Here is a 14868-nt window from a genome sequence, read left to right on the forward strand (position 1 = left end):
CCTTGGTTCGCCTCGGATCAGACCACGGAATCAGAAAAGAAGAAAGCAACAGTGAACCGGCCGCAAGATGGAGATATTTTTGAAAATCGGACGCCACTATTGACGTGTGTGGGGTGGTGATCAGTGTGATATCCGTCGCCCTGTGAGGTTGAAATTTTGCCCATATTCTTTTTTTTTTTTTTTTTGCTTGCTTTTCCCATGCCTGCTACCTTTTAGCGTAGCAGCAGCTTCGGGAATTTAGCGCCACGAAGGCGCACTGACCTCTGTGGGGGATCTCAGGGACCCAGGCACCCAGGATCCCCAGTCGATTCCGTGTCGATCTCAGCCGCAAGGGAAGTTCGTCTGGGGGGTTCACGGGTGCGGGGGTAAGCGCTGTAACCCTGGATCGCGGTTTTCAGTCTGGGGGTTTAGTTCATCTGAATGATGGGTTTGGATGTGTATATTTCGTCTCGTCTGTTTGCCACCCTCAACTCAAAGATCAGGGTTTTATGATCAGAGTCTCTTTTTTTTTTCTTCTTTTTTTTTTTTTTTGCGCGGTGATCGTTGCCTTTTTTATGCCTTCATGCACCCTTTCGCCAGTCTGATTTGGCATAGGTAAGCCACGGCTCATGCAGCTCTTCGTTGTCGGCTTGCAGCAGCATCCTGCTTTTCTGGAGGATGCATCTGACATGGCCACTGACGGGAGATAGCACCAGCCATCTATCTGCCACCAGTCACCCGACAGACAGCGCCAATGACGGAAGAGAAGCGCTGCATGTTTTGATCTGAAGCAATTCATGGACTGGCGCCCCCTGCATCAGATAGACGCAAGGCCGTATCTCAGCTGGCAACTGAACCTGTTCGGGAAGCCGACAGATGGGCAGCATGAACCCACAGTCCGGTCTCCGAGTCTCGTCGTCATATCTCCATTGTGACCTGTCTCAATCTGGAATCTTGCTTTCTTTTCCACGTCGTGTGTGGTGTGTGGTGCAAAAGGTGCTTCCCGACGGCAGGCACGGTTGCATTGTATCGACCACCTCATGATGAGTGCCCATCAAGACTTATACGAGACGTGGTCCAGGGCCAGGACCACGTAGCTCTCGCCTCTCCTACTCCCATCGCCGACCACCGCTTGGCTCCCCTGCGACTTCCATGTCGGACCCCGAATTGGCGGTTACACTGGTTCCTGCCTCCCGCAGCTTCATAGCGCACGAGCACGCTCCGTACCAGGCAAGCGTTACCAAGGGCAGGGCACGAAGCAGGGCAAGAAGCAGGAGCACGCACACGAGCACGCACACGAGGAGCTCCAGTCTCGGATCGTCTGCACAGGGGACTCCCCCACGGCGATCAGTCTCGAGCATGAAAATACTTTTCCCCTTGACTCTCTCCCCAACTTTGCAGACGCAGACACCCACCGATCCCATGGATTCGTCCACCACGTCCAATGCAGAGTCGATCTGTTCTTCAGCCAGTACCAACGAGATGGACCACATCCATAATGAACCCCTGGCCGACTGCAACTTACCCGAGATGCTCGTGCGGGACCTCGAGACCTCTGAAGTTGTGTTTAGGACAAAGTCCATGACTGCTGGCTGCCCGTCTGCCGCTTTTGCAACATCCAGCGAAGATGAACACGGCGATGAGGAGGACGCAGGGGGCAAAAGCGAGTCTACCGACTCCTTGAGCATGGCATCCAGCGGCATGGACCCGCCGCCCTCCATTCGGGTGCGAGGGCATTCAGTCACCACAGCAGCTACCTCAGTATCCGGTCGACGCTCTTCGTCATTCTCACAGAAAGCCCACTCGCAATCTTCCCCCTCCACGCCACCTTCTTCACCAGCGATGGCCCAGAACCATCATGGAACTTGGTTCGATGCGGACGGGGAGGGTGACGCCACCATCAGCTCGAGAATCCAGGGGCCGTCCCAAGATGTCCAGAGTCTTACTGGCGGACACAGTAGCGATATCAACTCGTTTTCCTACAACGACGGGATGAAAAGACAAACCGAAGCTATTGCCTATCACCTTCGTCCGAACAGCCCCAACTCTTACGAGCGACCTTGCACGCCCAGCAGTCAAATCAGTCAGTTGGTTCGAGAGAGGCCACGGTTAGTCAACATTCCGCCTACTGCCATCCCCAAACGAAAGTCGTCACTTAATAGGGGCCACGTTCGCACAATGTCGGGTAGTTCAGTGGCGCCGAGCAATCATGAAATTCTCCGGAGGACGTCGGTGGGGCAGTTGGCACCTTCTGCTAGCATGCAAGTGCTTGGGCCTCGAAATGGTGAGAGATATGGGGAGAGTTCACGTCCGCCTTCAAGAGGTCGAGATGGCAATGGCCACGTGCACGCTCGCCGGTCAAACGGCGCTTTCTTTCCTGACAATCTCAGTGAAAATGTCTTTTTGGATGACGACGAGGAAATACGCGCGACAGGTGTCTATGATCAGCCAGTTCAGACCAAGCCACACACGCATTCTCTCAACGGAAGGACCTCTGGTGGCCCAGCTACCAATATCCAGGAGATCCAACGCACCACGCATTCGACGGCGTCATACACAACGCCCGGCATTCCTCTGCCACCCGACGTACTCGAGGTCCTGCGGGTTTCGGTCTCTTGTTTCCCAGAAACGATGCTCACTACCTCCAGTCTGACAGTCGATAATATCCGGACATATTCGAGAAAACTTCGTCATGGAGGAATGCCAGATTGCGACTTCATGAGCGACGATCAGTCATTGTTTTCCTCCGGGGACAACAGCCTGAAGCCGCGGCCATCAAGGAAGTGGAAGCTGAATTGGTTCGGACAAAGTCATAAGCTTACTAAACATCAACAACACGGACGCCAGCAAACCCAGTTGCTCTCTGGAGGCTCGGAGGATGTCGATGCTCTTGGACAAGTTCGGTCTCCCAGGAAGACTACAGAGGCTTCATGGAGGCCCATCAGGGCTATTTTCCCTTTCGGATCCGACTACCTCTGTGATGCTCTCTACGCACACGTACTGGCCTACAACTACATTAGCACGTTATGCCCCCCACCTCCAGTGTCATCACTACGCCAACAAGCGCCAGGATCAGCGGGCCATCGTCCTTCTGGCTCGTCTTCTGACGACCCAAATAGCAAAACCAGAGTGCCCAAGAAGGCAGCCAGTGTCCTCGGCATGCAGGATGATAACGCCCATAACAACAGACCAACAACACCTAGCAGCGGTCCGCATCACCGACGCAGCAGATCGCACAGATTTCTGAGCCGGGATAGTCATGGAAGAGGCTCGCTCAAATCGAGAGGCAGCACTGCTTCTGGGTTGGAGGGCAACGACAACAGCAACAGCAATGGCAACAATGCCGTGGCCTCCGGAATGCGAGAATTACACGCTGGGCTGGCCAAATGTATTGCGTTGCTTGTTTCGACACTGAAGAAGACCGAGGCGGGTGACTTGCAAGGAGTTGAGAGTGGCGGAGATGCCAACACGCTTCTTATCAGGGAGAGGGAGGTGCATGATGAGTCGGGCGCGGTGGATGTACTCTTACTGCGAGCGCTCTGTGAGGTGGTGAGAATCTCCGAGGCATAACGATGTTTGGTTGTATTTGTGATGGATTTAATGTTTAACGAGGTGTTGACAGACGGTGTGGACTGGCAGGAGGTATTTTGGCGGCGCAGGTTGCTACTTGGGTTGGGTGGTCATGTATGGGTGGGCGGGTTTTATATGCTTGATAATACCCCTTTGTGACGGTGGTATGAAAAAAAGGGAAAGGAGTCATATGTACAATAACTTGTGCTTCGGCCTCATAATAATGCTGTATTTGATGTCCCCACATTGTTCGTTTCTTGCTTGTTGATTCTGGAAGGCACAGATCGAAAGCTGCCAAGCAACCACCTGCAGGGGGACAGGCTCTTTCCATTTTTGGATCAAGCGGGTGAGCGGGGATGGAGGGACATTTCCACCACACCTCCACCACACCTCCACAAACCCACAAACTATTTTGACCGTCTGATTTCTTAACCTCCGAACTCACTCGGAGGCCAAGACCGAGTCTGACAACCACCTCCGGACCCCACCGCTCGGATCCGCTCCGTGACACCCCTTTTCCGACCTATGCTGCCGGCCCGTCCCTTCTAACTGCCGAGTGATTTCGGACGAAGTGAACAGACACGCAACGCCCGAGGTTCACAACTGTATTAGCAGCTTGGGACGCGGTGCTACGGTGAGAAACGCGCTCACTTGGAAACTTGCCGTGGAGCACTCGGAGGATTTGCTATTGGAGGTTGGATTAGAAAGAGGAACCGTTCTTGAGTTTGGGTCACGCTTGTCCTCTTCATCCTCTTTTCTCATTTGACCGGTGGCCGCCCCCTTTTTTTTTTTCGTTGATCCGGTGCCCTGCAGCAAAGAAAATGGAGACAGCCGGAGAGCAGAACATCCCCGCGAGTGCTCGGCCTCGGGTAACGAATGCTTGTGAGGCATGTCGGTCGGCCAAGGTTAAGTGCATGGCCAGTAATCAGTTGGGGATATGTAAGAGGTAGGTTTTTTTTTCTTTTCTTTTTCTTGTCGGGTAGGGGGAGGGGAAGGGGTGTATAAAGGGTTGAGTTGTCATATTTGTCTCCCCCCCCCCCAGACCGTACACACACATTGTGAGATATGTGTATGTGTCTTTGATCAGGAAATCACTTGTTCTTGTTTGCAATATAGATGATTAACAGTTGTTCTTGTGTGTGTTAGATGCCTGGATTCCAAAAGAGAGTGCATCTTCAAAACTGGACCTCGAACTCGACGGCCGAAACAGTCGAAAAGGTATGATATTCTTTTTTATACCAGGTCATACCCGACAAGTAAAAGTTCCCTACCGGATATTTCCAAGTTATTCATCTGTTGACATCACCTTTTTTTTCTCGCTCACATAAAGATCCCAATCCTCCACCGACCCAACCACAGCCACAGCAGGGCCCCCTTCCCCCTCCCACCACCACCCGGCCCCTCCAAAACCTTCACAATCGACATCCCCAATGCCCTGCCGACGACGACGTAACCGACAGCTTCGAGGTCCTCCGCCTGGCCCACGAGTCCACACTCAACAACTTGGTTCCCCACCTCTCCTCATGGCGAAGAAGACCAAGAAGATGAACCCATCTACTGACTACGACTACGACAAGAACGCCAACACTGGATTGTGCTCAACACCGAGCAGGCCTCCAACCTGCGGCTCGGTCATCTCCTCCCATGCCTCCTCCCTTCCGATAGGGGCTTCGGCATTGTCCACCCCGCCAAGCAGCACCACCACCGCTGCTACCACTGGCACGAGATCCAAGCAGAAGAGCAGAATGGTGGCTAGCTTGGGGCTGCAGCCGCAGTTCAACGTTGATTCGGCGGGCAAGTTACTGCAGACGTTTACGGGGGTGATGTTGAATCACTTTCACTGTTTGGTTATTGATCCTGAGCGGGACACGGTGGCGAGTTTGGCGAAGGAGAGACCGTTCGTTTTGCTTGCTGTGCTGGCGGCGGCGAGCGGGAGTCGGACGCTGCAGGGGCACAGTTTGTATGATGAGGAGTTTAGGAAGATTTTGGGCTTGAAGTTTGTGGCTGGGGGGGAGAGGAGTTTGGAGCTGTTGCAGGGGTTGGTGGTTTACATTGCTTGGTTAGTCTTTCGTGAGGACGGTTGGTGGGAGCGCTGACATGGGACAGGTATCCGTTTCATTTGCGGCCAAAGAACAAGCAGGCGTACCAGTATATACGTATGGCGGTGGACATTGTCTTTGATCTGGAACTCAACGAAGACCCGGGGACGGACCGGGTTGATGTCCCGCCCACCGAGGCGAGGTTGGAGGAGATAAGGACGTATGCGGCTTGTTATTATCTCGCTTCGTCGTAGGTTTTCCTGCCCTGAACCTTCTCGTTGGCAGGAATCTGACACGGTCACCAGATTCGCCGCCACGTGGGGCCGCACCCCAACTCTAGCCTACAACACCTACACCGCCCACTGCTGCGAAATGCTCTCCCGCCACAGCCCCCTCAAAGGCGACCAGGTTCTGGTCTGGCAGGTCAGACTTCAGCGGCTGGTGGAGGAAACCAACGATCTCCGCCGGACTCAGAGGGGTGGCGCGCATTCCCAACAAAGTGAATACCAAATCAACCTCATGATACGAGGAATGGAGACGCAACTCAAAGAGTGGGAGGCGTGCATGAGCCGCGAGCTTAAAAACACTCGTGAGTCGTATTAGTGCTTCCCCGATACAAAACTCACCCAACCTCTGGCTCGCCGGGTACACCACCCAACCCTATCCCTCACCGCTGTCCACCCCCTTCCCCATGCCGCCCAGATGCTAACCCCGCCCCAGCATCCCTCCGCATCCTCCTCCTCTTCACCCCCCTCTTCCTCTCCGGCGCCCCCCTCTTCAAGCTCCCCTCCGCAAAACTAACCCCCCTCCTCGACCCCTCCCAAACAACCTTCCGCGCCGACGCCTCCAAGCTCTCCTCTCTGATCCCCACCCTCCGCGAGTTCTACTCCTACTTTTTGTCCCTCCCCGCCCAGGAAATAAACGCCTTCATGGGACAAGAATGGGGCTCCTTCATCCTCGTCATCATCCTCGGCTTCAGGATGTGTTTCCCCATGGCCATCTGTCCCGATTGGGACGACAAGTGGCGCGAGAGAGGATAGGGATGGGGGAGTTTTTGGGAAAGATGTGTGGTGATGCCGCCGGGGAAGAGGGGGGAAAGGGGAAGGGTACGTCTATGGATGTTTTGAGTGCTAGCAGGATTGTGCTGGGGGTGGTGAAGAAGAAGTTTGATAGACGGGTTCAGAGGGTGGAGCGGGAGCAGAGGGAGGAGCAGGAGAGGCAGACGGGGTTGATTGGGCGGGTTGTGGAGGGGTTGGGGTTGGGGTTGGGCCGTGGAGGAGGCGGCCAGGTAGCGGGCGGAGGAGGAGGAGGAGGAGGAGGACATGATGGTAGTATTGGGGGTTGTCCTATGATGGATGGGAGTATGGAGGGGTATTATGCTTATTGGGACGAGACGTTTGCTGATACTGCGGGACTGGGAGGCGGTGGGTTTCAGGGTCCGAATGTTGGACCTATGGGGGGGGGAGGGACGACGACAACGACGACGATGACGGGGGGGATACCGCAGCAACAGCAGACGATGCCGCAGGTGAGTGGTGATCTTTGGGGTACGATGACTATGGCTTGGACGCAGGGGGGGATGACTTTTGATGGGATGGGGCAGTAGGTGTTTGTGGTCATATATTTGTTCATAAGATCTTGATGTAGGGTTGGTTGATACGTTAACTGAAGACGTGTTTTCTTTTCTGTTTCGAACTCGAGGGAGAATCAACAAATTTGAATTCGGACACGGCTCAAATGATGGTCTGATATTGCCTTCGGAACACCTGGGCCAAATCTGTTTGTTAGCGTTGCATGCGAATCAGGAGGCATGCCAAGTGTGTGACAGCTGCCTCGATTGCTGAGCACTGCCTGCCGTTTCGTCCACCGCGTGGCTCTGAATATTGCAGACTCAAAGGCATGTGATGAATGGCTCGAGACCCTGAAGCCACTGGATATGTTGTCCCGCAAACTTCCACCTCAGTGGCAAGTCAGTCCTCGTCATCAAAGTGATGAACTTTTACACTGTCAGCCAATCAACGCCCACGCCCACCTTTGCTACAAGTTTATACCACGCAAGTGTAAACGTCAACACGCTCATCTCCCAAACCTATAAAAACCCCCTTGATCCAATACTCGCCCAAACCGATGACCCTTAGCACCGGGCAGTACTCCTCATTTTAACACTAGTCCGAGCCTCTCACTTCCTTTTCCATCAGGAACCAAAAACCACAGATAAGAGCCCGCCTCCCACGTCCGGGTCCCCAGAACATGTGACCCGCAACCCACGCAGGTCATTGACGTGAGCGGGATCTCTCCAATAAACTGGACCTTCTCCACGCGGGATGATCACTGCATTTTCGTTGGGTGGGAATTTCCCTCCTCCTTGAAATTGGTTGGGCAGGAATTTCCCTTCAGCCCACCTTACAGAGAGAGAGAGGTGCCGTCCTCGGGTTAAATGAAATGGCGAAAATAGGAAACGATAAACTCTCCCAAACCGGTCAACTGTAATAAAACGGATCACAAAACGGTGATAACACCCCTTGCCCTGACCTTGCAAGAAAAAGAAAAAAGAAAAAAAGGAAAAAAGCCGAAAGACGGTGTTCGCGCCAACAGATCTGCAAGAAGCTTGTCTCGGCTCCGTGGTCAATGCGTTTTGGGCGATGACAGGAACGTTTGCAAAAGAACGTTGCCCCCTTGCCGGCAAGCCCGACCCCTTGCTGCCCCACTCGGTTCCCCCCTTTCTCGATCGTCCCTCGCCTCCCCGCGCTTGCGATAGAACTAGGCTCCGAGGCAGGGGTTTGGATCACGACGACAAGGTCCCAAAACAGATCGATTTCTGGCCTTGTGATATCTTGACCTTTATGTGACAAGATGCTCCCCCATCCACGTTCTCATCAGCTAGTTCCGTTGGGAGCCGTACCCGGGGCCCCGGTGCTCGTCACGTCAGTCGCACTGTTCGCGGGTCTTTTTTTTTCTCTGGAGTTTCGTTGCTAAATTAAATGAACCTAGTTGTTGAACATGAAGATCAAACCCCAAACAGTGGCATCGAAAACGTGGTGTGATACTTGCCTTGGTAAGCCTACCGGTCAGCAAGACTCTGACTGGAGCGAGTACCCCAGGTCTCACCAGCTTCTGGACTTTTTAAAAAAAAAAAAAGAAATAGGCTAGCCTGCGGTCGGTGGTGTGGCATTCCTCCTGCTCCTGGTTCAGGGATCTTCGAATCCCGCGATTTTGACGGGTATGCATGCTGGAAAGAAGCCGGAGCCACTTAGGTACCGTAGCCAGATTGTACTTGTAGGTCTGACAATGGGGGCACGATGCAGGCGGAGGGGAAGGGGAGAAGAGGGGACCGAAGCAAGCCACCACTACCACACCATCACCTACTCTCCGAGGGACACTGGAGCCCTGGACCTACGCAGCCCGTCCTCCTCCACCCCACCATCTTGGGGTGGTGTGAGAAACCCTCGCTTTGCGGCGGGATTGCGACTGGATCAGGAAGCCAGTTTTCGCTGGGCCTTGAGACATTGCTTGCGCGTGACCATCAAGCCCATCTCGATGAGCAAGGCCGCCGAAATATTGGGTTCTGCCACGTTGGGAGCCATCTCAACCCCGCAGCGGACAAGGTGGTAAATAAGGGTGTAAGGCAGCCCAGCCGTCTCGGACAGGATTCCGTGCGGTTCATCCTCCATCCACGAGCCTCAGTCAGCATGAATCTCTTTCCGTCTGGTGTGACAAAAGTCGCGGGGATAAAGTTGGGGCCCCGCGATTGGTGACGAGGCGAGAGTCCTGGGTGACGCGATGTCCAGCTATGTGAGAGATCTTGGTTGCCGCCGAAAATGACCGTGTATTGATATGGGCCTATATAAGTCATGGTGTGAGGCTGAAGGTTGTAAGCATACTTCTACGTGTCGCTCGGCAGCTTGCACCGTCGACGCGCCTCGACGACGATCGTGCACAGTGATATCAGCCTGTTTGCCCTTGACCTGTTGGTCGTCTGAAGTTGCTCCTCAATGCCACCGGAGTGACTGAAGTGGGAAGCGGCCGCTTGGCGTCGCTCGATTCGAAGAAGGCTATCTCGAAGAAACATGTGCATCTGCAGAGCAAAGCGCAGGCCGAACGCCATTGGGCGTATCTTGATCACTGCCCTCGGCGTGATGCAGTGCTTCCCTGCTTACCATGCCGGCTCGGGAATGGGCCCCAGCATCGTCGTGCATCTTCGCATTCAGCCAGCAGGCACCGAGGAGGTCCAGGTGGATGTCAGTCGTGTGTGATGGCGTCCTTCTTTAACCCTTGAGAAGTGTGGAATCATCTGGTTTCATTCGATGCGACCCTGTTCATTCCGGTTCCCGCACGTACGGCCGGCAGGTGTAGAAGACGAGTTAAGAGTTTTACATTGTCGGGTGCCGAGAATCCGGGAGGTCAGCTTTCAGGAATGTTGACCGTGATCTCATGTACTGAGACACTCAACTTACCTTATCCTCGCCAGAAGCAAAAGATGTTTGGGTGGGACGCGACTCGGGCTGTTTCTGGCCTGGGCACGTTCCACCTAGTCCCGCTTGCTGTGGGTCCTCCAAACATAACCCTTGGGCCGAAAACGGTCAGAATCTCCGGTGTGGAGATGGTCCACTTGTTTCGCCTTTTTTGTCAGTTCTCCACCTCTCCCGTCATCCCTTCAAGATTGACCATCACTCGCACGGGCATGGATGGAAGGAGATGTCTTGCAGCTCCGACGACATGGAAGCTTCCATTCATGCGATTCTAGTGTGTTGTGTTCAGTAGATTTCGGGCGACATTCAGCCCTCTTGGGCGCCTTGGCATCAATCACTCTATGCCCTCTCGGTGCATGCGCAATGCCCATGGCCATGACTGCGGGATTTGGAAGCATGGCAAAGGGTGCCAGGCGATGGGGGTCACTACATATGGAAGTCCATATACGCACCATTCAGAGCTAGGCCTCTCAAGCCTTGCCAGGACTGAGGCCGGTCGGATTCAGCCGTGAACCCCCACTACTATTGACCCCTCTCGGCCATCTTACACCGGTCTTCATATTTACTCTCATCGAACCCACCATCTTTGATGCGAGTCCAACCTACCGACTTTGAATTCTTCTCGGTTTTCCCGAGGTCCACGAGGCTTGAAGACTTGTGGGCAACAAACAAGGTTCAGCGCCGAGGTTGGTGTCGCCTCTTTCTTTGTGCTTTTGGCTTCTCACGCTGTTGGATGGTTGCGTCTATTCAAAGAAAAGTCTCTCCAGGCTGGTTGCTGAGATTGCAAATGTCAAAGGCACGCACTCGAGGGCATTCACGAGACTAGGCTCAAGAAGCCAGCCAGGCATGTACATGTGAATAAATCTGTGGCCAGCGGGGTCTGCGGCTTCTGGAATAGTCCGGCATGATCGTGTGTAGTGTCGTGGGCGTCACAAGGCCCTCGTGCTGCCTGAACGCTAAGTGGGTGCACGGCATGATCTTCAGAGACTCATGGGCTGCCTGTTCTTATGGCAAAAGCTTTTCGTAGATGTTAACATCATACGAGCCAGCCAGGTCAGATTCTGCCAAACTTACCGTGTCCAAGGGACAAACCTTACAAAGATAGGACCATGGTTGCCCTCTCTCGGGCGGAGGTCTCAGATGTAAGTTTTCCTGTGGCTCACCGTTGACAGTGCACCGTTTCCTCTTCTTCACCTTGCGCCGTCTGCAACCGTTCCTTCCTTCTTATCGTTGATAATCGATGCGCGCACAGGACAGAGTCTTGCCCAAGCTCCCTGGCTCCCTGGGCTCCATGTCAGGATTGAAAGACGTGCTGCAATCTTGTTTCTTGGCTGACCAGGACCAACAAGCGCGACGCCTCGCTCGTGCCTATCAGCAGCCAGGGCACAGGCTCCTCTTTTTTTCTTCTGCGGCACTGGGCTGGGTACATTGCGACAGTACCGTGCCTCGACCCAACGGTACCTGTGGAAACTGGAACCCCCCCCTCCCCCCAGCATCCCATCATTTGATTGAAAGCCACCAGCCGTTCGCTCACTCGGCTGAGCACTGAGCACAGTCCCGTCCCAAATCCCGCTTTTGCAACAGCTCAATCCTGCACAGCACACAAAGCTGCCCCCTTCCCACCCACCCAATCTTTCTCCAACCCCCAACTTTTTTTTTTTCCCCAAACGTCGTTGTCCTCGTTTGCGCTGCTGTACCTGGCTGTGCTGCACCACTCCTCCACGGGCTGTCATATTGCGCGCCCCTCCACCCTCGTCATCACATCACCAATCTTTAATCATTTTTTTCTCTTCGCCCGCGTCTTTCAGGTTGTCGTCGCGTCTCCCTGTTCCATCTGCGCGCGCCCAGTTCCGACAGGCTGCCAGCGAGTCGGTTCAAACCAATTCGCACCGGCCCGCGACTCGCCCGCCCTATCCATCCCAACCATCCACCATCCACCACACCGGACACCCCGACCCGACCAGGCCAGGCCCGACCACATCGCCATCCGTACCTGACAGCTAACTGCTCCACTAGCACAGCTGTCGCTGGTCAATCCCGTCGCCCATCTCCACCCGTTCTTCCCAACAGCGCACACGCACTCACACTCGCACTCGATCGTCGCGATCGTCGCCCTGGCCGCTGTTGGATAACGCGACGTTGCATGCATCGCGAGGCATGCCTGGGGATCAGAATTCGGTCGGTGCATCCTCCAACGGACCGGCTCCCACTCCTCAATCATTTGCTTCTTTGACAAGCAACGGCAACGGTGTCAAGTCCTATCTCGCAACAACAGCCGCTTCTGCAAATTATGCAATGGCCGCCTCGAGCTTTCTCCCTGCGCAGCATCGGACTCCGGCGATAGGCAGCGGCTTGGGTACCTACCCGCCTGCCCTGCCAAAGGCCGACTCTTTTGACGCCAACGGCAATGGCCACGCGACCACCCCCCTCGGCACTCCGTTCTCTACCACCCCGCCCACCCTCTCCGCCGCCGTCATCCGGAACCTCCCCAACGACACGGACGAGAAGTTGTTGCGCGCCATGCTCGTGTTCTCCAAGGACCTCGCCAGCATCGAGTTCCTTCCCGACGACAAGGGCTTTCGCGCTGCTCACTTGAAGTTCAAGAGCCCCGCCGGCGCGCTCGAGGTCAAGAACAATCTTGACGGCAAGTCCAATCACTCCAACGACGCCGACATCATTGTCGAGATCATTGGCCCGACGAGCCCCTCGTCCATGGGCAAGCGATACCCGAGCGACGCGACCCTCCCGGTTGGCACACCCGCAACGGTCTCTGGCGGCCCCCCGACTGCGCCGTCGTCGCGCCAGCAGTCGCGATTCAATAGTCACTTCCACACTATTGAGAAGACAGCGGTGGGAAATGGCGCATACGCTGGTGACTTTCGAACGGCAGACGGCCGTTTTGACGTCTTTGGTCCTCAGTCGCCCATCGGAACGCACCCGAACGAGCGCAACGGCATGCTGGGCAAGTCGATGATTGACGCCACGAATGACGATGAGGACACGGCGCAACTTCTCGGGAAAACCCACCTGTTTGCCGAGAGCGGCCTGCAACGCCGACAGACTGCTCCGCACATCCCTATCACGTCGCGCATGGCAAATATGTCTCTGAACATCAACACGCAGTCTGTCCAACCGATCGGTCAGTATGGTAATCACCAGGGCTTCGCCACCATGTCGCCAAGCATGATGACCTCGGTCGGCGGATTTCCCTTACCCCAACAATACAGGACACACATGCCGCCCGCTAACCCAGCCGATCAAAACCCGCCCTGCAATACCCTCTATGTTGGCAATCTCCCGGTCGATACGTCCGAAGAGGAGCTCAAACAGCTGTTCTCGAAACAGCGGGGTTACAAACGGCTTTGTTTCCGCACCAAGCAGAACGGACCCATGTGCTTTGTAGAGTTTGAGAACATCACCTTTGCCACAAAGGCGCTCAATGAGCTGTACGGTTTCCAGCTCCACAACAGTGTCAAGGGAGGAATCCGTCTGAGCTTCTCCAAGAACCCGCTTGGTGTTCGCACAGGTCAAGTGCCCGGCCAAAGCGGTCAAGGAGCACTGAATGGGCCGAACGGGGGACACGTCGGAGCCAACGGCTTCACCACAGCCAGCGGGCCGCCCCCAGGTCTCCCGGCACAGCCTCCTCCAGGTTTGGGCCTGAACAGAGCCGGGTTCTCGAGCTCGCCCGGGCTTTCCAACCCGTACTCGTCTCCGACCTACTCGAGTCCCTCCACAGATGTTTATGATCAGTGGAACAACAACCTCATGTACGGCAACGGCAACAGCGCACACATGGTGGGCGCCAACGGCAACAACGGGTACATGATGGGCTCGAGCGCGACCTATCCCAGCCACATGATGGGTAGATGAGTGCCTCCTGATCATGCCGTCAATAGAACATGATGTTTCACTTGCTATTTCGGTTTATCATCTCGCATGTTACCACAGCGACTGGGCCTTCTGCTCTTTCCAAGTGTCTTGGTCCGTGGCATTGCGTGGCATGGCCTCGGTGTTGGGTGGAAAGCGGCTTGACTTGTTGCTGATTGCATCAAATTGGTGTCTTTGCAATTGTTGTTGGGAGGAAAGCGAGGTTTCGACGGCGTCTCTCGAATTTTTTTCTCCATTCTTCCATTCCCCCCGCTGGCCTGATTATCACCATACAGCGCTTGTTGCATTTTTCGGTACTCTTTTATGTGTTTATTTGTTTATTTTTGTTCATTTCGACGGGCACAAGGGAGTTTTTTTTTTTTTTTTTTTTTTTTTTTTTAGAGAGTGATATCATCATTATACCAGACGCATTGGGAGAGTGCTTTTGGCTTTTTCCGGCCCTCCTTTGGGGCGATTTGTCCTCACGGCACAATCGGCTCTTGGTTTCACGCATTACAACACCACCATACTGTCAAAGCGGCGGCGTAAAGGGGTCAGGGAGGAAAGGTTGGGTGGGAGTAATCATGGCCAGTGGCGTATAGCATCGGTTCATCATTACACCAAACAAGCGAAGCATATTCTGGTGACACGCATTTTGTTGAAGGGTTTTCTTTTTTTTTGGAGGGAGTTCTGGTAAAGTTGATGTGGCTTTTACACACCTGGGTGGGAAGCGGGATTTGTCTTTCCAGAATTTCTGTTAAAGCGAGGGCAATGGGGGAGGTTAGGAATCGGGTATAGGAGGTGGGAGGTTTGGGGGTGGGTGTCTACCACAACGATCGACCGATGCAACTACTACATGCTGGGCGGAAATCAACAAAAAAGTCTCATAATACTGAAAAACAAAACACATTTCCATATGAGCAATGAAAACCAAAGCCCTTCTA

General features: G+C 54.4%; 3 protein-coding genes across 3 annotated transcripts; all 3 read left to right on the forward strand.

Annotated features, from left to right (window-relative positions):
• Positions 1 to 1131: 1131 nt before the first annotated feature.
• On the forward strand, positions 1132 to 3549 carry PODANS_1_14950 (uncharacterized protein; the record flags this gene model as incomplete). Its single annotated transcript, XM_001906896.1, has 1 exon — positions 1132 to 3549. One exon carries the CDS (start codon positions 1132 to 1134, stop codon positions 3547 to 3549), a length of 2418 nt encoding a protein of 805 aa, XP_001906931.1.
• A 1147-nt stretch (positions 3550 to 4696) lies between these two features.
• PODANS_1_14960 (uncharacterized protein) lies at positions 4697 to 6628 on the forward strand (the record flags this gene model as incomplete). The annotated part of the gene is made up of 5 exons (XM_001906897.1): positions 4697 to 4767; positions 4880 to 5608; positions 5656 to 5808; positions 5894 to 6177; positions 6291 to 6628. Coding segments are annotated over 5 exons (1575 nt in total), but the record flags the coding sequence as incomplete, so codon positions are not given.
• Positions 6629 to 12214: 5586 nt separating this feature from the next.
• On the forward strand, positions 12215 to 13927 carry PODANS_1_14970 (uncharacterized protein; the record flags this gene model as incomplete). The annotated part of the gene is made up of 1 exon (XM_001906898.1): positions 12215 to 13927. One exon carries the CDS (start codon positions 12215 to 12217, stop codon positions 13925 to 13927), a length of 1713 nt encoding a protein of 570 aa, XP_001906933.1.
• Positions 13928 to 14868: the final 941 nt, after the last annotated feature.

The sequence above is a fragment of the Podospora anserina genome, chromosome 1 (assembly GCF_000226545.1).
Source record: "Podospora anserina S mat+ genomic DNA chromosome 1, supercontig 4".
Classification (NCBI taxonomy): Eukaryota; Fungi; Ascomycota; class Sordariomycetes; order Sordariales; family Podosporaceae; genus Podospora; species Podospora anserina.